At 41.3% G+C, this 25965-nt stretch overlaps 1 protein-coding gene across 10 annotated transcripts in view; it reads left to right on the top strand.

Annotated features, from left to right (window-relative positions):
- The window catches only part of CAB39L (calcium binding protein 39 like), a 63760-nt gene that overhangs the window by 12458 nt on the left and 25337 nt on the right, over window positions 1-25965 (top strand). For 3 of the 10 annotated variants that reach the window (XM_072850246.1, XM_072850248.1, XM_072850249.1), the window contains exons 2-4: window positions 5762-5986; window positions 14797-14944; window positions 25537-25701. In XM_072850246.1, coding sequence (XP_072706347.1) covers window positions 14843-14944; window positions 25537-25701 — 267 coding nt within the window. In that variant the 5' untranslated portion in view covers window positions 5762-5986; window positions 14797-14842. Of the gene's footprint in view, window positions 1-5354; window positions 5645-5761; window positions 5987-14581; window positions 14649-14796; window positions 14952-15769; window positions 15846-25536; window positions 25702-25965 lie in introns of those variants that run through there. The other 7 variants (XM_072850254.1, XM_072850244.1, XM_072850245.1 and 4 more) reach the window with 7 other exon arrangements.

Here is a 25965-nt window from a genome sequence, read left to right as displayed (position 1 = left end):
CCTAGTATTTTCATTGCACGTCACCATTAGGTGAATATGCACTAATACAGCTTTCAGCTTCAAGCACTATTAGGAAGTTTAAAGTTCTGGTTAGGGATGCTCCATTGTCTTTTACCACCAGGGAAGTTGTAGGGAACATAGACAGGGTTTTTCGCGTATGCAAGCATGTTGGAAGGGGATGTCTTAACATGCAGTACCCCATGCTGTCTTACTAACTCATGCCTAACATTAAGAAAATTGCTTGCTGAAGTTATGTGGAAACCAGCAACTAAATTCAGTATTTGCAAGACTAAACAGTATTAATATTGTTTGAATACTTCAGAAATGCGTAATGGCAGATAAATGCCCTTATACACATGAAAGACTTTCGCAATCTCATGGAAAAAAGTGCTAACAGTGATGCAAGGACTATCTTCCGGCATACTAGACAGCGAGGGCTTATTTGGCCACGTATAACTTTTGTTTGTTGCTACTACAAATAACTTTTTTTTTTGTGTGTGTGCTGCAATACACACTGTAAGATTGGGCCTCTCATGGTACACGTGTGATGAGAGGTTAAGTTTTAGATCTTCAGCAAAGCTCTTTTTGTTCTTCCTTCTGAAATGAACTTTCCTTTTCACATTTTTAATTCTGTGAATGGACCTTAAACAAACATGGCCACTGAAGTGGTTGACTATACAGAGCTGGGATAGAAGCAGTTTGGAGAGCTGAAGACTTTAATTATATTAAAAATACCTGCTCAGCTCTTCAGGGAGTTGCTGATTTTGGAGGACTGGTTTCTGTTTGCATATGTCCACAGGTGAAAAGCATGATGATGTCATGAGTTCACTGTTCCTCCACTTGTAAAAGTGGGAGTGCAGGTATGGTTCTTAACTGTGTTTTATGTTGGGACAGAGCAGATAAGGGATGCAATTAACATTTTATAAGTGACGCTTTAGAGCAGGCATAAAATTTTAATCTGCTTTATTTTTCAGCTGTTGGGGCTTTAGTAACCCCCCATTTAGACATAATTCCTGTTTGGAGGGGGGAATGTGCAAGGAAAGGGATTTATTTTAGCTGACTTTGTCTAAGGATGGAACTGATGGATGCCTTTTAAAATGAATAAAATTTTAAATATGCTAGCCTGTACATAAAGTATTTAATACATAAAGGTTTCTGGTAGAAAGGCCAGTGTCAATGTGTGATTGCTGGAGTGATGTATACATGAATAATATGTTCAGTAAAAACTCCTGAGCAGTTTTAAGAGTTAGTGCAGGTCTTAAAAAAAAAAAAAACAAAAACCAAAACACAAAACATCTTAGCAATTGTTTATATTTGCATTAAATAAAACAGGAAGGAAAAGGCAGTATGTGCTTAAAAGCACTAGAGGGAGCCAGGAGGAAGAAGAGGGGAAAACCATTGAAGATATGTTTGCATTTTTAGGAATAGCTTGTACAAAGCATCCATATAAATCCTCCTGCTTACTTCAGCTAAAAAGCAGCTACAGGTTGGCCGCTGCCTCTGGCTGTTCTCTGTTCCCCCACGCTTCACTAAAGAAATTTCAGTTTTCTAGTCCTGAGAGATGCCAGAAGATTTGCTGCTTTTTAAATGGCCATAGGGAAAACCACCTGCCCCTCTGTACACTGCACCCCTTTTTTGGCTTGCTTTGTATTTGGATGAGCAGCCGAATGCTAATTTGCCTTTTGGTGCTGGTGGCTGTTTTGGGGGGATTGGTGTATAGGCTCAGTTCTGAGCTTGTCTCCCTCCGAGATTATATGGGGGAGAAAAAGAGAAAGTAGGGGTGTTGGGGTATGTTTGTATTGGGGATCGATTAGATGAAGAAGAGTTTTAATGGCATTAATTTGGAGTGGCCACATTGCTCTTGCAAGGGATCTGAGATAAATGACTGTGAGCTTGTAGAATAACATATAAGCACGGAGTTACTGTAAAGTCTCTCCTTTTATTTTATAAGGTTTTAGAAGTGTTGTTGGGCACACTTTTTGTATTGCTTTGTTGTAAAGCTAAATGCCTTGAGTTAAAGTGTAACAGCTTTACGATGTAGATAATATACGTAATTTGGTTGTAGTGGTCCTCTACCCTGATAAATTGCCATAATGTTGATATCTTGGGACCTGTAAGAGTAGGATGAAATCCTGTGGGGGGAGGTTCTTTAGTTTTCAGGTTCTGGAGGGTGGGGGAGTCCTTTTAGCATCCTAAAGTTTCTCCTCTTGATATCCAGTATTACACAATTAAACCTGTCACTGTGGAGAACTGAATTTTGATGGCCTGGGGCCTTGGCATTGAGCAATTTTGGGTGAAGGAAGAATGGATGATGATGATGATTATTGTTATCATCATCATCATCTGAGGCTGCTTAGGGCTTTGGAATGCTGGAAGTAATCTCGGAGGAGGTAGACAGACTGGAAGTGGGTGATTAAATGAGCAGAATTAATATATATGTACTGCATGTTTATCATCTGCTGCTGTAACTTATTGCTACCACACTCATTGTTCAAGATCCCTAATTTCTCTTTTCCACTTTAGAAAATAAATGGAAAGGGCAGGAATAATGGACTGGGGTTTTCTTCCTTTGGTCTTTATTAGATTGAATGATTTTAAGTTATGAAAGCAAGGACAAACATTTCTCAAAAGTACTCTAACCATTCTTTAGCCTGAGGACTCTGCTCACTTTAAAGGAAACAAATATAATGGAATTTAAATATGTGGAGGCTGGAGTCCTTTAGCAGTGCACAGAGATTTTTTTTTTTTCAGTGTACTTTGAGACTATAAAGAATTGTTGGCTATTTATAATTACATCATTCCAGATTTGAGATGGCTACAAATTAAGAATTGAAGAAAACATTTCTTTTGAAATATTTAATAACCTCTTGTCAACAAAAAAACCAAACAGGTAAGAGCACTAAGTAATTACAGCTTAATTCCTGTTGGATGGTCCAGGGCTTTTTCCTGTCATCTGAGAATTAACTGCACTGAAGATGAAAGAGACTATTGGAATAGCAGAGAAATTTTTTTCCTCTGCCCCTTTAGCTACTCTGCTTCATACTGTTTCTCCTGCTGCAATGCAGGTATGGGGGCAGGCGTGTTTCTTGCTCTTCTGGTGTGTAGAGGGCTCCTATTAAAGCCCAAAAGTATTTCCTCAGGTAGAAGACTGGCAGAGTTGGACTGTAAATTGAGCGCATATTCAATTTATTCCTCAGAACCAGGAAAACAGGCATATTTAGCCCGAAACAGAGGATAATAATTTTCTAGATAAATTTCTTATGCTTCCAAAGGGCAGCTTAGAACGGTCTGTGAATACTTCAGGGAACTCAGTGATACACAGATTATCCCGTGAGGCCCCTTAATGTGCAACTAAAACAGCTTTTTTGTGATTATTCAATCTTTTTTGTGATTATTCAACTGCAGGGTAGCACCCACCAACGTTGAACTCCACGGGGCAAAAGAGGGGTGTCTTTTTACCTGTTGAAGTGGTGGTGGATGCACTATGGAAAGGATATATTTTCCCTCAGGAGAGTTAGAGGAAAAAAGTTGTTCTCTTAAAAACACATAGTGGAAATTAATGACATGGCATACTTAGATTTTTGTGTTACCTTAGGAAAAGCTGGTACCTTCAGTAGTAGCCCAAGGGCAGAGTTGTTATCGTTTGACTTTCGCTATGACGTTTACCCAAAGGCTGTGGTATCCGATAAAAAAGAAAGGGCCAACCCCAGAGTGGGCGTAAGGTGCCACAGGGTGCAGTGTCCCTTCCCTCTCCTCAATGAGCTGGGGCAGAGCAAGGCACCCATGAAACAATGCCCAGTGCCAGTTTTTCCCCCCCAAGCCCTTCATGTCATGGAATGTCAGCCTGTGCTGGTTGTCCACGTGCCTGCTAAGCTTCGTGGAGAAAGATGCCGCTTTGGAGAGTGGCTTGTCCCGCTCCGAGCTTGGCATCCACAGCGTTCCTCAGTGAGATCTCTCTGGAGGTGGCCTAGAGAGGAAGCCTGGCTGGGGGTGTCTACCGTAAAGCCTTTAATTCTGTGCTGGAGGAGGATTTCACTACAGGTTTGGAGCAGAAATTGCCACTTGGTGTCACTTGTTGCAGCGCTTTTGGGTGCAGTGGGAGCAGCACTAGTGCCTGTTCCCAGCACTGTTTAGGGCACTCCAAAAACGTGAGGCTGAGGTATCTTGATGATCTGGTAGGTAAAGCGTAAGCACAAACGGTGGCGTGCTTTACAGATAAGTCGAGAGCACAAATCTGCTGATCTGAGGTCGGCTTGGCACCTCCTGTGCAAACGCAGGGAGGTTAGGGGAGCAGGGACAACTTCTGCCTCTGAGCCCAGGAGGGACGGGCAAGTTGCTGACTCTTGGCTCTTCAAAGTGAGGATTTGGGATACTCCTGTTTGCCTCGGTTAGGAGCTGGGATGGCTACCAAAGGATGTTAGCCCTTTAAAAGGTGGCTGTTTCATCTGTATTCCTCAGAAATTAGGTTTCTCCTGCTTTTTTGGTTGCCTTTAATATAGGGCTGTGAATAGCTACTGCAAGTGAGCCCTAAATCAAGATCTGATGCAACCGTAGTGCTGGTATGCGGCAGGGGCTGAGATTAGCTCCCAAAGCAAATGTAGCATACAGAATTATTTTTAATAATGTAGGACTTTGGCTGGGCTTTGCCCTGAGGAAGAGGGGACGGGAGGTGAAATCTCCCCCCGAGCTGGCATCCTCAGCAGAAATACGTGCTGGGCTCTCATCCCTGCTGGGGCTCAGCCGAGATCTGGGTGAGGATGGGATTTAAATCCCATCCTGCAGTGCCCGCGGTGGCTGGTAAAGCATCCTTCTTTCCCTGCTCTCAACGCTTGTTAGACAGCTGAGGGGGGAAAAGGCACTTGCCATTCCCTTTGGGAATATGTGGCGCTTGCTGAGCAATAGCTGCCAAGAGAGAAAAGTGAAGCATTAAAAATTCCTTTAATTGCATTTTGCTGTATTTGTGTGCTTGATAATAGCTGGTAGTACTTGTTTCAGAATACTTCAACTGTATGCATGTATGTTTGTTTTTTTTTTCCCCATCACATTAGCCTTTGAAAAAATACTTTAGGCTAATGTTCTTCTTCAGTGGGATTTAAATTTTGGTTAGAGTATAACTGCAGGGTTTTTTTTCCTCTCCAGTATTACTGTGGAAAAGTATTTGGATCTTTGTTATAATATATAGTCAGGCAGGAAGCAGCTTAACTTCAGCTTCTCTGGGCAGGACTCCGATGAAAGATGTGGTGCGTGAGCATGTTGATTTTATTATTATCTTGTAACAACAACCCGTTGTTGGGCTCCCTTATTTGCATTCTCAGCAGGACGGCAAGGTGAATAATTTAATTCCAGCAGCCTCCGCCACGTGATGGTGCGAGGACCCGTCAGCGATGCCTCCCCTACACCGACAGACTTCGGAGGGGAATGGAAACTTACAGAAGTGATGCGAAATCGTCACATCTCCTCCCTTAACCCTGGAGAAATCTCTCGGCGGAGCGATCGCTTCTTCCCTTTGCTTTTCCACGCGTTCCTCTGACGTGGAGTTTGGGGGTGTGTGAGCCTCCGAGCAAGACGAGCGAGGGAGTGGGAAGCTGGGAGGGCAGTGGGGAAAAATGCACACCCAGCCACGGAGCTAGTCGGAGCAGGAATGGTGAGGAGCTGGAGCAAGGCTGGGAGTACGGCTGCAGGCAGCGGGGAGTGGAAATTTACAGCTGCTTGTGAGTGCCTGGGCATCTTCAAGCGATCCTTTCTGCTAACGCTTTTCCAGAGGCTGACGGTCGCTCGGCAGAAGAAGAGCGGGAGGCCGAGTTGCGGGATCCCTTGTCTCTGCCACGTGTCGATAATCGGCAGGGAGGAAAAAGCAGAATTACATGGAAGATAACTGAAGGCGGCTGCTGGTGGCGTGGGCTGCGGGGAGGCGGCAGAGCTGTCTTCAGCACCTGGCCATGGGGCTGCGCAGGGCTGCCTAGGAGCTCCCACCTTTCTGCACACAGTAAGTGTCAGCCGACATGATGTCCTCCGAGTGAGAAAGTTAAGTGATTTAATAAAACTTTTCTTTTTCCAGTTAGCACCAGGCTTTTTGTAATAAACCGCTTGCCTGCTTGTTCTCGATAGTTACGCTGTTAGCTTTTTATAGCTTTGTAAACTCTGTTACCAGGAGTGGCTTTTTAAAGCAGGCAACCCTAAACAATACTCCTCCTGTTACATAAGATGCTGGCTCTGCAACCAAGCGCTTCGTGTCCATGGAATATCTCTGGAAATGGCATTATTTACAGTGTGGTTTCCAAAAATAAAATATCTGCAATATATCATTTCTCTTGCTCCTCTTCGCTGACTGCCTGCAGCTGCAGTCTGGCTGTTGAGATGCAGAGGAATGAGAGCGTGGCCACTTGCATAAGACATTGGGAAATGGTTAGAGATGAAGGGAGGATGAGTGCGTGTGTGAACTGTCACAAGAAATGGCATATGTAAATTAACCATCTTGTTATTTATAGTCAATAGGTCTCATCAACCTGAAATGCTAATTCCATGGAATGGGCTATTTGTGAAGTCGTTAGCCGGCAGAACTTTCATTGTGCTTAAGGGAAGTTTTTTTTTTTTCTGAGCAAAGACTCTTTCTTGGACTAATATTAGTAGTAAAGTGAAATTAAAATTACTGCTATAGCAAATTATTTTAATGTGTTATGAAGCTATTGAAAGTAACACAGCAGGCTTGCTAAGGACATGGTCAAGTGAATGCTGTGTAGAGAGGTAACTTTCAGTAATATTGAACAAAAAGCAAAAATAGTATTCATGCTCCTCGCTAATGGGTTTAGAGGAAGTCCTGTTCCCTCCTGGCTGCTGCCTCTGTTATTTAAATTATATTACCAGTTTCCATTATTTCTACAGTTATTATTACTACTAGAAATGGAAATTTAACTTTGTTTCCCTTTTACTTAAGTAAATGAAAAGCTGTTAAGGGCTGTTCTGTTAGAATTGTGTGTACTTCAGAGACGTTAGCTAAGAGACCTCTTTCTGCATGACTGAGCTTGTGGGAGTTTTGTTATGGACTACAGTTAGGCATGGAATTGAATTCTTAATTTTTTAGGTTTGAAAGACCTCCATGATGAGAAATGGAAATAGGGATCCCAAATATTCTTGACTCATCAAGCCTGCAAATTTGGTGACTGTAAAACCACTGTTTTCTTATCTTTCTAGTTTTATTCAACATAAAGTAATAACCTACTACTTCTAGCTAGTTTGTTAGCATGAGTGGGAGAGCCTGTGTAATCCTGTGATACAGAGATGATTGATGCAGGTGTGAGTATGGTGCCACAAGATGCTGCTTCTGCGTGGCTTTAGAACCTGAATGTTACCCGGCATTGCAGTGTGTAAATGCTGGTTTGTAATAAATATTTTATAATAATAATAGATGTGGTAGCACAGGACTTGCTGCAATAAAAGGACACTAGGCAGCGAAGTCAAACACTCAAAAGGTTCCTAACTTGAAGTTTGGCGTTTATCTGTGCCAATGTAGTCTGTTCTCTGTACCCTACTCAGGATACTTTCATTAAGTTTGTATCATCACACATTTACACCCCCTTTCCCATCATCAGTGCCTCATTCTGGGTTTGGCTGGTGAACAGCTGAGCTGTAGCATCTCCTCCAGCAGCCCTGTCTCTCTACCCTCCTTTCATCCCCTTCTTCCCCTCTTGTGCTGGTACAGCTCTTTGTAAGACTGTGGGGAGAACTGGACTGGAAACCACTGTGGCCTTTTTTTCCCCACCAGGCTATTTTTTGTTAACCTGGGTCAGTTCCCCGACCTGGCTCACCACGTGGCCCTGCAAACAGCTGTACCACTCCAACAGAGGCTGTAAGGATGTGAATAGATGTGGAGCAGGGTGGCACTGTCATGGAACAAAGCGTTTATCAAACTGTGGCCTCAGTGACCAGATAGCTATTCGGTGTTTCATTTTATCCCCCGTATTTGCTGAGAGCCTATATAGGCTTTTTGTTTTTCATTGAATGGGCATTCAGGAACTCAATTAAAAATGGAATTATTAATTTCTTTGAGTGCTTCCACAGAACTACACCACAGCACTCAAGTGGAGCATCACCATGAATGCCTTCAGTTTCATAACAGCATTGAACAGCTATGTGATATTATTATTCTCATTCTGTAGAGGTGATCAGATTAACGGCAGAGCTGCCTACTTATTTTCCATGTCTGATCTTCAGGATGCTTGCCATCTGCTAAAAAAAGATGTTTGTGGCAATGGTAGGCGTCACTGCAATGTTTTGTGTGTTCAGGTGAAGTTTCAGCTAATATCCACCTTCATTCCAGGTTGTGCAACAAGTAGCCAACAGCAAGGCTTATGATGAGTAATTTCTTGAGTTTTTGGAATAATTTTGTTGCCAAGCAGAGATGGCATTCATTCACCCTAACCGTAAACCTGTCCTCTCTTCTGTTAATCTTTTGTCTCATTTGCAATGTACCTTCCAAAATCTGCAGCTCATTGAGGATTTGCAGAGAAGTTACTTGCTGTGTAGCTCTGATTGCTTCTGAGTATCGAATGAAATGTGGGTCATGTGAGGGGACTGCATGGGGGAGGATGGATTGGACTTCTCCAGGTGATCATCACACATGGTGGCTTCCATCCCCTGGTTTGAGTATGTGACTGTAATTGCAACAACTTTCCCCCGTTAACATATGGCAGGAGGGAGAAATAAGGAGGGAATAAAGAGTCTCTTCCATTATGTAGAGACTGAATTAGGCAAAATTATGAAAAAAGTGTGCTGATTCAGGCCCCAAATATGTGGGTCTTAGGCACACTGGGGTAAATGGAAAATGAAGGTATTTTTTTCCATTCAAGAAGCTCTCACCCCGTATCAGTTATTGAAATGTTTTAATTCTGATCAATAAGTAAATGAATGTTAGGAACTAAGACAAGATGGATGTCTGATACTTGAAGGGAAGGAAATTTTTTCACTCATTCGTTTTCGAAGACCAAATGGCTTGTCTGGAGAAATGTCTGCGAAGAGTGCATGGATGGGCTCACGTGCTCTCTCCCGTTCTTGCCTTCATGGTCAGGAGGAAGTGTTTGTTACCAAGCTGCTTAACTGAGTCACTTCATAGTGGGATGGGCCAGTAGAGTGATGTTGCTGTCTGCATTTTGCTTTCATCGTGCTTACAAGTTCAGCTGCACTTTTGAGAAAGTATACGATTAAGAGCAAAGAAATTGGGGAGGGTGCCTATAAACAGCTAGATCTCTTACTGTATAGTTGTATTAAAGAGCTCAAGTTGCACTAATTTTTTTTAGTGCATTCCCTTTATGAGCAGATAAACTGGCAAAAGAGGTATTTTGAAGACTGATAAAGTATAAGATTTGGTGTCAAATGATCTATGTTTCATTCCTGACACAGCCACTGGTTTTTTTTATGTGGCCTTAGGTAAGTTCTAATTTTCTGTGCTTCAGCTTCTCCCTTTGCAGAGGGGGCAGAGTAACAGCAGGTATATAGATTTTTTTTTTGGAATTGTGTTTTCCATCTTGGTTAAATGTTTGCAGAGTTGGAGGCCTCTGAGGGAAGGCATATCCTGAGTATGAAGGAATGTTATGTTACCTTTGACAGGCTACTGAATACCCTAATACTCATGTCTTGTAAACCTCGTCCACCTCTGGATTCAACTTGCTGCTTTAGTCTGTGTGATATATTTTTTTTCTTTCTTTCTGACTTGAACAGAAACAGCCAAACATTTAGAAAATGGTGCTTTAAAATTGCCTTTTGTTGTTTGTCACTTACCTAAAATAAAATCAGTGCCATTTTTTTCTCCCAAACAAACATGGAATTATATTCCCTGAAAGTATTTTTGTAAAAGTAGGGCTCATAAAATACGCTGGAGACTCCGGCTCTGGCGGCTGAAACATCCTGTTCATACTGACGGCAACAGCAGACTTTGGAAACCACTGTTCCCACTACAGCCCTGCCAGGGCGTTCCCCGTACGACCAGGAGAGACAACCTCTGAGGCTGGGAGTCAGTCCGGTGAGATACAGCTGTTTCTTTCCTTAGTCTCATAAGCTCCTCACAAGAGCACCAGTGAAATAACATCACAACTAAATGTTTCAGAAGTTGGCTGGTCCCCCGTTACAAATTCAGGAGTGTCCACAATGCATTTCTGATGTTATAAAAACATATGCTGTTGAATAACCATTAGATGGAAAAAGTTTTCCTAGAAAGTAGGAAAGAAAGGGGCTCATTCAGCCCTGTCCCTTGCTGCCAGACAGCAGTGTCAAAAATTTATGAACAGATGCTCTGTAGTGTGCCTGGTAGAGTAGGTAATTTCAAAATCTGAAAGCTCCAATGGTTGGAAACCTTTACATATTCAGCTTAAGTTTATTCATTGGCAGTTTATAGCCATTTGCTTCTGCATAAATAAAGTGTTATTGTTATTCGAGCTGAAATTACTTCTTGGGCTTCCCTGTATTTTCATTCTAAGCTTACCAAGGTGAGCACTTTTAGCCTCCTAGATATGCTGGTCTTCCCATTTTTCTGGACAGCCTAGAGTCCTTCTCTGCACCCACTCTAATCTCTGTTACTTGACTGCAGGTGTTCAGGATCATGTACAATGTTCCATATGATGTTCCATCAAGACTTTGTACAAAGACATGCATACCTTTGTATTTCTACTGGTTACTTTCTTAATTCATCATGGATTTGTGTTTGTCTTTCTCCTGTCTGTAAAATACCAGTGTAGTCATTGGGTATCTGTTTTTGTCGTTTCTCATGGTAAGTCCTCAGCTTGAAACAGATATTCATAGAATCATAGAATAGTTTGGGTTGGAAGGGACCTTTAAAGGTAATCTAGTCCAACCCCCCTGCAATGAGCCCCTTTCAACTAGATTGGGTTGCTCAGAGCCCCAACCAACCTGACCTTGAATGTTTCCAGGGATGGGGCATCTACAATCTCTCTGTCTCTTCTCCCATTCAGCATTATCTGATACTTTTTACTCTTGTTTTTTATCCCATTTTTATTATCTCAGTCCTTCAGGCCATCCATTTTCTCAGATCATGATATTCCAGTCCTCTTCTGTGTTGATAGTATCTTCCTATTTTGAGTCACCACAATTTTTGGGTAGGCTCTTAATTCCCATGCCTCTCTAAATAAGATCCCATCCCCAAATTGCTCTTACCTTCTCAGATGATCAGTGGACATGGTAATTGTCCTTCAACTAGTTTATTTTCTATTATATTCAATTCACTGTATTTCCATGTCAGATGCATAGGTTCTACTGTGTTTTCTCTGTCTGAAAATATATTCATAAGGGATTGTAGTATGAGCTACTTTTGGTAAGCCTGTGTTGCATTCTCTTCAGTTGTCATTCATCTTTGTGTTTCAGTTATTTTTAGACTGATTTCCTGAGAAAACAAAGCTTATGTGGTCACACTGTCCATCTCTTATCCTACTTCTCCTCCCATGGTAACTTTTGAACTTACTGGCCAATTTCATGCAACCTTGACAGAGGGCTAGATGCCTGGAAAATACTGAGTTCTAAAAAATGGACTGAAAATAAGTGATGAAAGGAATAGGGAATTTAAACCAAATTAGTGCCTTACCGAAGAGAAGACCTTCCAAATAAAGCTGAGAGAGCAGAGAACTGATACAAGGAGGAGGACAGGGCAGAAATGCCCAGCTGCGTTAAGAGCTTTAGCAAGAGCTCGTGCTTTCTTTGATGCTGGAGAATCCAATCATGAGGAGCAGAGCTGGAGGAGAGGGGTCCTTGTTTTGCCATGTACCTCATGGAATAGCCAGCCATAAGACTAAGGAGTACAACTCCCAAGTCTTAGCAAAGTGACTTTACCCCCATTTGCTTCTACCTGTAATTGTGAGTAGCATGTGCCCCATAGGAGATTCCTGCATGGAGAGGCAAAAGGGACCATAACCTGCAGCTGCCAGTATATGTTTTCTGAAGTGATGGATCATCTTTTGCCAGATGCTGATGGGTTAAAAACTGTGTCCTGAAAAGTGGTAAATCCAAAAACATTCTTCGATGCACATCTGGGGCTCTTCCCCTTTTTCTCTCTGTCTCCCTCCGCTTGCATACAGCGGATGCTTTGCTTTGTATGTAAGACTGATAAATGAAGTGAAGCAGAGACTTGGCTCTGTTCAGCAGAGGGATGAACTAAACAGCCTCTTGAGTCCCTTCCTGCTCTATTATTGGCGATTTCACTGTTGCGATTAGGACACTGGTAGGATATGAAGTGAAGAGAAATGGTATTTTATCACTGAGCAATGCTGTGATGACTTGATGGTGAGACTGGAACTATACAGTGGAAAAGTGCTAGCCTGGCTGTTGGAGTTTTATGGCAAAATTCATGATTATTTAAATACAGACACCATAGTCTAGACAGCTATGTAAGTTACTTTTTTGGAGGAAAATGTATTTATAGTCAACATTTCAGTTAGAAATGTGGACTTGATTTTTTTTAAATCTCAAACTCTAGCTCATGAGTACTTCAGTTTAAAAATCAAAGATCTCCTTTGCTTGTACTTGTGTGGAGACTTCTGAAAGGGGAAGATGAAGAAATGGCTTCAGCAATCTGAATAAACCTACCCCACCTTGGATGAAAATACTTCTTTTCTGAAATGCAACGTGCCTGGCCTGTTAAGCTCCTGCTCTCAGACTCTCTCTCTCTTGCATCTTCACATCCTCATGCTGTGTCTTCACAGATAATAAAAACATGCAGAATCAGGTCCTTCTTGAAGCGTGTTGTGAATTATTAATCTTCTAATTGTGGCATGTGCAGGATTATGGGGTTCTTGGCGCTTGCTAGCAGCTTTTAAACAAAGTTATTGTATAATACTGGCATCCCAGTCTTTTCCAGTGCTTGTATGTAGCTGAACATGCCCAAATGAGTTAGTCGTTAGTATACCCCATCTTCAGTCTTGCACGTTGTCAGGTTGAGGTGTGACTCTGCTCTGTTGCTAGTTGGATGGTGCTGCCAAAGCTTGCGGTTGTGAGCTCCATGGGAGCAGGACTCTGCAGTTGAGAGCTCAGCCAAGGAGTGAAGGTTATGTAGCCAAAATTGCAGAAATAAAAATGAGTTTGAACTGAACCGTGAGGAGCTTGAAAATGGAAATCTGAAAGTGGTGAGCTTTCAGATGCTGGACATGAAAATATTGCTGTAAAACTGACCTAGCAACAAATGGGAAGCTATATACAAATTCACCTACTCTGGACACTATAAAGGAACTTTTGGTTTAAATAAGACATTTAAAAATATTTCCTGCGTGTCATAGAAACTGTGTAAAGATAATCTGCAAAAATATTTTGAAATGTTTTTAATAAGATGTTAGGACAGAGTCTGTGTAGATTATTTTTTTTTTTTTAAAGTACTCCTCTATGGTTTGAATTTTGTACTTGGCTGGTTTATATGGTTGCTATTTATGGTTGTAATAGAATGTGTATCTAATCTGGGTATTAATTCCATAGGATATTTGGGGATTAGTACCACATGGATGTATGGCACAAATGGGGTCATACTTCCTGGTGGACTCTGTAGTGTGTCAGTAGTGACAATGAAGCATGAGAGGAGTGGGTTCTTTGGGACTACTGGGTTTTCTTCTTTATACTCTGCGTATTGTGCTCGTTTAACTCTCTCTCCTTTAAAACCTTCTGTATAAAGCTTTTTTAAAATTGTAAAAGTTGAAGAAGAATGAGACTGAAGTGGTTCGTGTATATATTTATGTTTTCACAACTAATCTTGCAAAGGTGTGTGGAGAGGGATGGTGATGGTTGTCTTTTGTTGTGGAAAGAGATGAAAGTTTGAGATTATTTTTGCCTTTTTCTTTTTTTAACTCTTCTTCGTTATTGTACAAACTGGAATGCAGTCCAGAATGGTGCTGTGCTCTCCCTGGAAAGTGCTACTGCCTTAACCAGAGCATATTCCCATCTGTAGTCTGTCCATTGACTTTAGTAGATAGTTGTATCGGACCCTCAGCAAAACCCATGGGAATGCACAACTTAATGCTGTGTAGGATCAGAAACTAAGCTACTTGGTTTCTTTCATGTATAAATAGAGTGATGTGGTATTTGCATTTCTAACCATACAGAGGAAGAATGTTTTAAATTAAACAAACAAAACCATTTTCATTAAAATGCTCAGTCTTTCATTTAAATGTCATGAAAACATTTGTGTCTGTATTTGGGCCTGATTCTCTGTTCCTTATTTAATTCAGACAATGTTTTACACAAGTGAGATCTGACCCACAGATTCTTGAAGTCTGTCAGACTTAGGGGGTAGCTTCAACTGCTTCTTCTCAAGAAGCTTTCGGCTGAAAAAGAAAAGCAGCTGAAGAAGAAGGAGCGATGGTGGAGAAGCTGGGACCTTACCTTGCAATGTACTAAACAAAGGACGCTTTTGGTATGCTGGCGTCTACAGTTAGTTATCTGCATTGCGATGAAGTTTGGCAGAAACTCCTATCAGAAATCTAATGGAGCCTGCCAGATATGCAGTGTCCAAAAAATGTTGGACATAGGCATAGACTCGCAGAAGCACTGACCAGCTGGAGTAGGTCAGGGGCTTTAGGAAGCGGCCAGCTCCTGTGCAGGTGCTGAGTAGTTGCTTTCCACGTGCTAATGGTGGCTTGTGAATCCTGGATGAACTTGCAATAATGGTACGTGAGAACTTTTACTGCTCTACTGAGTAGCTGAAGCAAAATATAGTGCCTGAGGCATAACCTTTTCTTGTTCATGTCTTTGTGTGTTTTTATTGCATTTTCATATAAATCTTAAAAGTCATTTTTGTTTCTCGTTTGATTTAAGGCAGTGTCTTCTGTCCTGAAGGAAGAAATCCAGGTGAAGAAACACCATGCCTTTGTTTAGTAAATCGCACAAAAATCCTGCTGAGATTGTGAAAATTCTGAAAGAAAACATGGCCATATTGGAAAAACAAGAAAAAAAGACAGACAAGGTATGAGGTAATGTTATAGAAGACCAATAAGGTTTTTATGCCTGGGAAACAATAGAATAAAGGGAATAAAATTGTGTTTGCTCACTGCCCTGGTTCTGCAAGCGCTTGCACATATAAATAGCTTTGTGTTTGAACGGTCCTGCTGCAATCGGGGGGCTTTTGCAAAAGTAAAGTACAACAGATCTGTGGGCCAAAAAGAAAAAGTTGAGATCCAGGAGCCTCAGCCAAAACGAAGGGTGATCTCCTACTACTTCAAATAGTAATGCATCTAACAAAACAGCTTGGAAGGCTATTTTAAAACGATTATACCTTTAATTGTTTTAGCAGGGTAACAAATGAGACTGTCAATTAATGTGTAGGTACCCACAGAGCAAAACTTACTTCTGATGAACATTGTTTGCATAAAACAGCAAACCTGTATGTATTCAGGTGTACATAAGAGATCTCACTGTACTCATCTTTTCCAATCTTCTGTGTGCTAGTGCTTCCTAAATGAGGTGCTACTTGTATTCTAATTATAGTGCTAGGTTTTGCTAATACTGTTGCTCTCCTCTAACTCTGTGAGACGGACCTGAGTTACTTTTGCCACTCTTCCAGTGACCAATTGAGGAGATGCACCCCAGCATACAAAATACTCCCAATTATGAATTTGTGCTTACATAAAATAATTTAATTTTTTTTTTTCATCTGAGACTCTGGCCCTCTATATATTGCTGTAGTAGAAGTATATAATTTTAATTAACAACAAACTAATTTTAGGTTAAAACTGAATATCAGTGGAAACAGAAATAGCTGATAAGTGTCAATAACACGGTTTTCATGCAGCTGATGTTTGTGTGTGCATCTTGTGCTTCCCACGCCTTGTGCAGGAGCCTGTATTAGAATGAACCCAACCCAAAAGGTAAGCACAGAGCCCTTCATGCCCTTAGTGAAATCCTCTTCAAACTTTTCGCTTCAAAGCAAGTAGCTCACAATGTGTTAATTATGTAAGATCAGTCACACAGGGAGGCCTCTGGTATTTGATGTCTCATGCTGAAATACCTTTGGTTAACTCAAAAGCACTGAGAGAATTTGACTCTGAACTAAAACTTAAAATACGTAACTAAATAAACCAACAGAGTCTGCCCTCCCCTGCTGAATTTGTCCTTCAGAGCCTGATTAAAGACGACATTCAAAGCAGAAGCTCCAGACTAGGGTTTCTTTTCAATTTGCTTTGCAGCATGACTCCTCTGGGTTGTGGTTTTGAGGATTTTTGGCTTTGAGCTGGTTTGTTTATTTGGGTGTCAGTGGCAAAGGAGGAGAAGCTCAGACTTCTTAGAAAATTGAGAACTCGATGTAAATTTTTCATAAAAGTCAGAACAGCTGGTGTGCGTTTTCCTCACAAAGCAAAAGATATGGGAGCGTTCCCCCAGCGTATTATGATGGAAACAGCTCGTGAATTTAATGACGATGCTTATTTTACAGCAGATCAGTTAAGACTTTCTGAGTAATGGGAAGAGGGGGGAGGACACAACTTGATAGATAGCATGCCTTTATACTTACAAGTGGCTTCTCTGCAATTATACATCTTTTCTGAGACACATTTCCATGTACACACATAATATACAGAAGTTTGCACTCTTTCTTTATGATGCTTTTTGTTATTCATAGAATAGGACCGAGTCAGACTTTGACTGAAGTCTATTGACTGTGCTAGCATCTGTCTTCTTAGATAAGGATTGAATTTGACCCAGTTCCTCCATGTGTCTTTTTTTTTTTTTTTTTAAACCTATTAATGTGTGTAGTGTTGCCATAATGCTTTTTAAACACTCTCAACTGAAAAATAGGCTAAGTTTGAATGTTTGGTTCTTAGGTTTATTTTATGGGTGGGGTTTTTTTGTTTGTTTGCTTGCATGGATATATGTGTGCTTAAAGCTTTGCCATTTTTTCAGCTACATCCTGATGGCTGATAGACCACAGGTTGAGAAATGCCACCACACTTGGCTCCTCTTCCTCTGAAGTGCTCTTTCTGATATCTTCTTTTTAAATTTTTTTAAAAGAACATCTATTTTAAAGGAGGTATTGCAGCACTGGCAAATCAAATGTAACAATTGGAGGATTAAGTAGGGTAAGACAGAGCTGGAAAAGTAGACTAAAGCCTTCTTTATCAAGCATCCTTCTCTCTTCCAACATCTGAAATAAATAAGGTGTTCTTGTGACATACAATTGCTGACATCCTATTCAGGCTTTGATGCGGTGAAGAACAATTAATTACGTTTTATTACAGAATCCTGTAAATGCCATAAAAAGTTAATCTTGGTCATGTAGAACCAAACTGTGCTTGAATTTAACGAGAAATACCTGTTCTGGAATTAACTAGAAAAGCAGGGAAGTATTTAAATACCTAGGAAATGAAGCCTTCAGAGCTTAGACTCTCTTCCTTCTTTCTGGCACGAACTCCTGTAGTGATCGGAGGATGCATGTAAATCGGGAGCAAGAGGGGAGAAACCCTGATATCAAGTGGACAGATCTGTTGAACCTGAGGAAGAACGGACGGCATATGACACGCTAGTCATACTGCTTCATTTATTACTGATATGCTGCCACATCTTTTGTTGATGGATGTTTAAAAGAACATTCATAGAAAGGATGCTTGACCCATCTCACAAAAAAAGGAGGATGGCATCCCGACTTCTCGAAGTCTTGTGTTCAGCCATTGAATCTGGCCAGCACAAAGCAGTGCAGGTGGCATCCAGTATGTCACTGAAGGATGTCCTTGAGCACATCACCCTCTCGCTGCTAACCAAACACCTTTGGGTGCGGCACCTGTGAGTCAGTGCCATCCGCGGCGCGTACAGGTTTGGTAACATTTTCTGAACCCGCCCTGCAGCAAAAGCCTTCATAGTGTCACAGGCTTTTACTTTAGTACAGCGAACGGATCTGGGGTCAGTTGAAACTTGGCCTAATCTTTGCACTTGGCCTAGAGGAGCTGAAAGATTCGCAGTTTCTGGCATAGCTGGTCCGAGACCAGCTGGTCTGACTTTGCTGGTCTGGTGTAGCTTCTGTTTGTCACGGAAGATGAACCCAAGTGAGTTAGAGCTGGTTCAGGGTGCCGTGCTGAGTGTTCTTCTGGCAGGCAGAACTGCAGGCTGCAGCACCCTTAGTGTTCAGCAACATCATGAAGCTAGATGTAAAATAACCTGAAGTGTCTAGCTTCTTCCCCTTTCACTTAAATATATCTAATGAGACTGTGTGGGTAGGTCACTGTAATCTGTCCTCTGTTTCATCTCCGTGTACTGTAACAAATTTGGTACTGTTCAGAAGGGTCAGGAGAGCAGCATTTTATTAAGGCTACAGTTAAAAGACTCTAAGACTTCTGGAACAAATATTTCTATCAATAAATCCTGCTTTTTTACATAGCACCAATGAAGCCATTTTCAGCTTCTGTTCACCTTGCTTGCTCCTGCGCTGATAAAGCAGCTGGGGACCAGTGTGTGAGATGAGGTGCATGCAGAGGACATGGTATGCACTTGCATGGAAGAACGGTTGCGTGACTACTGCGAACGCAAATACCCATGGATGTGATTCTGCAGCTGCCAAAGTCAGTTGCAAAATTGCCTTCGACTTCATTGCTGCACACAGAGGGAATGAGATAAGAAGGGCTTGGCACCCCTTCCTTCTAGCTCTGCATGTCCTGGGGTTTTGTGGAGCGTTTCACGTTTCAGCTTCCCCATTCTGCTAAGGCCTGTTACTGCTCTAGAGATGGGAGAAACTGCAGATACTATCAGGTGCTGGTGCCAAGAGTTTAAAACCTGTCTCTTCTGGTTGCTTTTTTTCTTTTTAAGGACCTTACAACCTTTAGTCCTGTCTTAAGTGCAGGATTAACAGTGGGAAAGGAATTTATGTCCAGGTGGGGCAAACCTGTCTCTTCCATTTAATCATACAGCCTTTTAAAACACATTTCCCTGTTGTGCCTGCTTGGCCAAATTGTCTTTGCCAGCTTCCTTGAGTACTAGGCCATAATATTTTGCTAAATGACAGAGTTCATGCCTCCTGATCCAAAATGTCTACAATTTCTTCCTATATATCCATTTAGCATGAAATTGTACCAAGAATAAGTCAATTGGGATGGTCCTGAAGCTAGACAGATGTTGGATTCAGATTCTGCTAATGGCTCTTCTTGGGAGTCCTTACAGCTGCTTGTAGAGATAGTTGTGTTGGCACTATTCTTTTAGGAGAAAAATTGGTTTGAATCACACAGTGCAAATATTTTTAAGCAGGACTGTAAGCTAAAACAAGACAAAGCCAAACCAAGGAGCCTTATGGTTTTGGTTGTAATGTATAGCATGGAGTACTTGCAGTTCACTGAATCACACATTGGAGTATTTAACATCACACTGGCAGGCATCTCTGTGTGTTACTGTCTGCTGCTGTGCAAGACAGCAACAGTTTAGAAAGATATTTTTGCCCTGGAAATATGCTCGGTACACAAACAGAAGCCGTACAGTCCTATTCACCATATTCTTATGAACAATTGAGGATTTCCTGATCACTATGCAGATGCCAGATGTCAGGCATCCTGTATTTTTCTTATGTATATTTGGTATCTGAGTTTGGAAAGGTGGAGAAAGTTCACGCAATCTGTTTCTTCTTTACCGTTATGGTTGGTCATAAATGTTACATTAAGTCCTCAGATAAATAAAAGTAAGAATAAGCCCTTCTGACCTGTAACATATGTACATATGTGTGAAACTTCTAACCTGTTGGTGAAACAGAGGTAAAATAGAGACAACCTACTGAAAGCCTTGAAAAGTTGATCTCCGACTGTTGAATATTCAAGGCCTGATACTTTTCCCCATATGGTTTTTGTAATCTTTCTTGGAGAGGAGTAAAAATGTGCATTGAATCTACATTGCATAACAGGAGATCCATCTCTCCGTCACTCTAGCAAGCATAATAGGTGTGGATCATGAGCACTTAATAATGGTACTGTTAAGATAAATGTGAAATTGCCATAAGTAGCGAAGGAGAGGGGAAGGGCAAGGTTTATAAGTAGAGGTAACTTTTATTAAGCCAGCTGGAATAGTGTCATGGTTTAACCCCAGTCAGCAACTAAGCACCACACAGCTGCTTGCTCATGCCCCCCACCCCCCCACCATGGGATGGGGGAGAGACTCAGGAAAAAAAAAAAGTAAAAGTGAGAAAACTCGTGGGTTGAGGTAAAGACAGTTTAATAGGGAAAGCAAAAGCCACACACGCAAGCAAAGCAAAACAAGGAATTCATTCATTGCTTCCCAGGGGCAGGCAGGTGTTCAGCCATCTCCAGAAAAGCAGGGCTCCATCACATGTAACGGTTACTTGGGAAGACAAATGCCATCGCTCTGAACATCCCCCCCCCCCCTTTCTTCTTCTTCCCCAGCTTTATATGCTGAGCATGACATCATATGGTATGGAATAGCCCTTTGGTCAGTTGGGAGCAGCTGTCCCTGCTGTGCCCCCTCCCAACTTCTTGTGTACCTGGCAGAGCATGGGAAGCTGAAAAGTCCTTGATTTAGTATAAGCACTACTTAGCAACAACTAAAACATCCCTGAATTATCAACACTGTTTTCAGCACAAATCCAAAACATAGCCCCATATTAGCTACTATAAAGAAAATTAACTCTATCCCAGCCAAAACCAGCACAAATAGGTAGAAATTTAAGTTGCTGAAGTTGGGGACTCTTGATGAAGTATCTCTGTGGTGTACTAATAGGGTTTTTCAAAAACTGCCTTCATGAAGTTTTGATTTCTGAAGCAGAAGATCTGCTTTGTTTATTTTGCTGTATCACACACAAGCAGTGTTGGAGATAAAACAGCTTAGCCTTTGAGTACGGAAAGTCTCAACTCATGTAATTATGGAAATAAAAATTCAGCTTTCTGCGTGAACAACAGATAGGACCCTTGTTTTAGCCTTCCATGCTACTCTTTAAAATCTCTCTGGAAGATTTTAGAAGACCAGAAAAATTTCAAGACTTGGAGGATTTATTTGTAATCCCTTAATAAAAAAAACAAGAAACTCCTTATTGAACTGTCTTGTATAATTGTGGGATATAGAGAAAAATTTAACTGTTTTGCAGCATTTCTTAGTAATGCTAAATTACTGCCCTAAGAGCATTGTCGTGCTTTTCAGCCCTCCTGTAGAGATCTGTCAAAAAAAAAAACAACCAAAAAACCAAAAGACAACTCAGAAATTGTCTTCTAGACCTAGCAAAGCAAGTTAAACAGAAGAACCCAACATTAGCACTGTGGGCAAGGAATATCAACACTGAAGTATGGAAATATTTCAGTACAGGCATAGTAGCGTTACCCATTCTTTAATAAAGACTAGACCTTTACAACAAAATGGGCTGGTCTTCACATGTGCATTATGCTGTGGAGAGGAGAGTCTTGAGGTATTTCAGAGAAGATTTTTTTTTTCATATGGAATTTCAGGGAATAATGTCTTCATAAGCTCCTTTCTTTGTGTTATGATCCCATTAAGTCAACAATGACAAGACTTTGATCTATGAGGAAAACAAGCTTGAAACCAAGTATCTTCAACTGATAAAAGTTTCCAGCTCTCATTTTTGAAGCTGTTGGTAGGTTTGGAGAAACATGTCAATGGTGACAAACTCCCAACTACGTAAGCAGGGGTGACTGAGCACATTTATAATTAACTTAGAGAAGTTATATAAGCTTATCTATGCTGTCACTTCTCAAGCTCCAAGGCTATTGTACATCATCTAGTCCAGTAGGGCTAGCAAGGTAGTCCAAGAATTGTTAGACTTCAACATTTACACAAAATGTTACATTTCAAAATGGACCCAGAACCCTCTTGTGGGTTGCTGGTCACTATAAACTATGCTCTGTGGATAAAGAGTTATTTCTTGTTGGAAATAACTTCTTAGTCCTGTGTTGGGCCAAAGTAGAAAAGAAATGGCCGTCATTGAAAAAACTGCCTTCACTGCACATGTCGGTACGGGTTGTGGTCTCCTTCGCTTCCCTTACGCAGCTATTGCAAATCAGCCTTGTAACTCATTTGTGACTTACCCATGTACCCACCCTGAATTTTAGTGTTCTGCAGTGGAATTGGATCCTGCCAAGTTTAGACGGTGTGAACTGAGATGCTTGTAGACTAGAAACCTGTGAGTTGCTTTAGGAGGTCAAGATCCTGATGTCTGTGCAGTGACAGCAACACAAACATTGAATTGATGCATGTGCTGGAAATCAGCTTGCATTTCATCTTGTGCTTTGTTGTCCTTTGTCTGCAACTTTAATTGTCCAAAGTTCAGCGTATCCCACTTTTGACATTTGTATGTAATATATGTAAGCTGTTCTGTTTAGGATTCTGTGTTTAGTTATCTCCTCTCCCTCTTTTTTCCCTCTGCTCACACTGGCTTCTCTAAATATAATGGCATAAATTCAGTCATGATATAAAGGACTCATAGCTAGAGGACAGAAGGAAAATATTGTGGAAAGAAGATTGTGCTTAATTGCAAGAACAAGACAAATGGCTTAAAGTGCTTAGATATTTCATGAAACCTTTTCTTTTGCTCTATAACTTCTGCTGAAGTGAGAGTTGCAGCACTTTGCTATTGTTGCTGTTGCCACTGATGGAGAATAAATAGCAGTATGGAAGTCATAATAGATTTTGGAGTGTCTATCAAGTCTCTTTTTTTTTTGTCACTAAAATTCTGTTTGTGGCATTGTTGGAGGAAAGGGTGTCTTGCTGAGGTTTTTGTTGGTTTTTGCAAATTTTCCTAAAGGGGGTCAGGACCAGTCTGGCTTCTTATGACAAGCTGTTCTGCAGCTACGTTTCTGTCATCTCGTATTTTCCATGTATTCAAGTGAATGCATTTGCTTTGTTGTTTGTTTTGGACAGATCTTGGGTCTTTGGATCTTGGAATGTGGTGTTTGGTTTTTGGTGTTTTTTTTTTTTTTTTTTCCCCTCTGAGTCTTGAGCAAGTTTCCATCCCAGAAACAGTGCTTATGTACTTAGGGTATTATTCTAAAACTGCTGTAAGATTAAGTGGAAACGTCAAAGTGGAGGGTAGAAGTGGCTGTTAACTTAAGAATCTGTGTTTGGGTTTATGTTTTTCCTCTAGATAGATTATGAGGGATAGGCACAGAAGAGCGGTCCTTAGGTTTGACTGGGAATAGCTTTTGGTGGCGGGTTGAATGTCAAACCACGGACTGTACAGAGGATATGAAGGGTGAGGAAGTTAAACACAAAATGTAAATTGCATGTAGAAAAGCTGAGAAGATGAGTGGATGGGATGGCAGATGATGAGAGAAATACAGCTGTGGTGCCCAGTTGTGCCCATCAACACTGCGGTGTTCTGTAGTTTCGTTTTCTCCTGCAGCACTTTATTTTTTGTCCTTGTTTTTGAGAATTAAACCTAAAGCTGCATCTTGCAGACTTTTTTCTACATATCAGAAAGGACTACTTATACTTGAAAGGAAAGATACTATTTTTTTTTTAAACCACAGAATGCCAGAGATATTCACACCCTGCCCAGCAGAATGGGTGAAAAGCCAAAAATGTATGGGTTTTTCCTTTGATATGAAAATATTTGTACAGCTCTTATAAAGATTTAGAGCTTTAGTTTCCAAGATAGCACCCCTGTTGTTAATCCCATCTGTACTCTGTGGGATATCTCTAGTGACATACCACTAACATTTGAGGTAAAAATAGGCTCTTTTGCTGAGCGACAGTAAGGAACAACAAGACTTCTGCTGTGGTTAAAGTTATCACATAGTCATATTCATTTACACGCCACTCATGCTGACCTGTCTCAACTAGCAGAAAACTGAGAGTAGGTACAAACAGACTGGGGGAGAACATTTCTTTACGCTGTGCAAAATCAATGCTTGAATCTTCCAGGTAGATGCAATGTGAAAGTGGCTTTTCATTGTTTTTTTTAGGATTTCTAGACTTTTTCTAGGATTTTTATTCACTAATGTGAATAAAGTCTGTGATTTTAATCAGTATTAAAGTGTTGGGAGATCAGCAGCAGTTGAGATATGCCTCTCCGGAGCACTGGGGGGTTATGTTATGCAGATTGATGGGGTGGTATTTGAAAGCATGACATTTTTCCTTTCAGTTCATGTGAGAGATGTATTGAAATTATTGATCTGGCTTTGAACATCTATTAATGTGCAGTTAGCTTTTACAAATGACTCTTGGGTTTTCTGTGTGTGTCTTGATTCGCCGCCCCCCCCCCCCCCCCCCCCCCCGTTAAGCTAATGAAAATAAATTTCAAATAAAATTTGCTAATTTCAAATAAATGTTTTGCAATACAGATGTGAAATGCTGTCCTATCTTCAGCATCTTTAACCATCTTGCCTGGAATTTTGCTGTCATTCTCAGCGTTGCTCTTAAACCTGTCCCTTACTTCCTTCCCACTCCCTGCCAAAAAATCCAACCAGCCTTGCTGCGGGTCACTTGTGTATTAAATATACCCCGACCCAGAAAGAGCCATTGCCTCCATAGCCCCATGGCTAGAGCAGGTAGGATGTAAAGCACACACGCACACATGTGAAAAAATAATGCCTTTGCTCCACAGAGTCTTTATTCATACAAAGTGGAGCAAACCTGGGAGGAGAGTGTGAGCCAGAGCTGCTGCGTTGCGGCCAGCGGTCATTTCCCTTGAGAAGTGGGACGTTATCATACACATCTGATTTAAACCTGCTGACTGCCACGAATGCCAAGCTATTACCTGTTATATGCATTTCTCTCTCATTTTTCTGTTGTAAGCTTTCTGGTCAAGATATTTTGTAAGGTAATTCCTGATTTGTCCTCTGCATTAGGTACCTGAAGCATTGCATGGAATTAGTATACACTAGATGGGAGCAGAAGATGAAAGAGTTATTTTAGTTTGCTTGGTGGCAGCTGGGGAGCTTTACTAAAGCAAATACTTTCATTTAATTAATTTCCCAACCTGAGACTGAAGTGCCTGTGCGTTCAGTAGGCAAATCCCTTGCGGAAGATGCTGGCTCAAACCACCCATGATGAGGAGAAATAGGTGGTGGCAATGTAAAGCTGGCAGGGGTACAAGGATTTATTTGGGTTACCAGTAGAGGAGCTGGGACAGTCCATCAGCAAGCAGTTGATGGGGAAGCAGCACAGCGGCCACTCTGCTGGCGGGAGGAGCCGGCTGGTTCAGTACCTCCATCGGGCACTTCTCGCCCCACGTGTGTTGATGGAACCCACTGGGGAGGGCAGGAGGAGTGATGGTGAAAGTGCTGACACTTCTGTGGGGCAGTGCCTGTCTCCAAACCCATAAAGGATCTTGCTGATGCCGTTGGTAGTTGCACTCCTGCCCCTATTTTATGCCCGTGGTCTGTAAGTGATGGCATGCCATGTTTAAATTGAATATATCTGTGTGCTTGTGTAGAACCTGCAGGATCCGGTGTGGATGTTCCAGCCTCTGTGATTACATGAAATTATTACAACCATTTTACAATAGATAACGATCATTGTAGGTACGGTTAGAAGCTTTTGTTTTGAGCTGCTTGTCTTTTAAAATAAAACACTTTTTTTTTCTTTTCTGTTTTCTTTTTTTAAACAAAACTCTTGTCTGCTGGTGAACAGGCATCGGAGGAAGTGTCAAAATCTCTGCAAGCAATGAAGGAAATTCTGTGTGGGACCACAGACAAGGAGCCACCTACAGAAATTGTGGCTCAGCTGGCGCAAGAGCTATATAACAGTGGCCTTCTAGTGACGCTTATTGCCAACCTGCAGCTGATAGATTTTGAGGTAGGTCAGCACCCATAAACCTTTTCATCCCTTGGTCTCAGTGTTGTCAGTGAGTAGAGTTGTGTTTTTCTGAAGTCTAAATAATTTTATTGCATTTGAAACTGGTTTTCACATGCTAAAGAAAGTAGCTGCTGTAGATTGGTCAGTGTCCTGATAGACGTGCTCATGTACTGGAAGTAAATGCAATGCATCTGATTTTTTTTTTTATTAAAACAAAAGCAATAAAGAAATATTGCCATGTGTATCCAAACAAGATAGGAAATG

The sequence above is a fragment of the Ciconia boyciana genome, chromosome 1, assembly GCF_034638445.1.
Source record: "Ciconia boyciana chromosome 1, ASM3463844v1, whole genome shotgun sequence".
Lineage (NCBI taxonomy): Eukaryota > Metazoa > Chordata > Aves > Ciconiiformes > Ciconiidae > Ciconia > Ciconia boyciana.
Note: the sequence above shows the minus strand (reverse complement) of the source record. Positions and strands in the feature narration are given on the sequence as shown.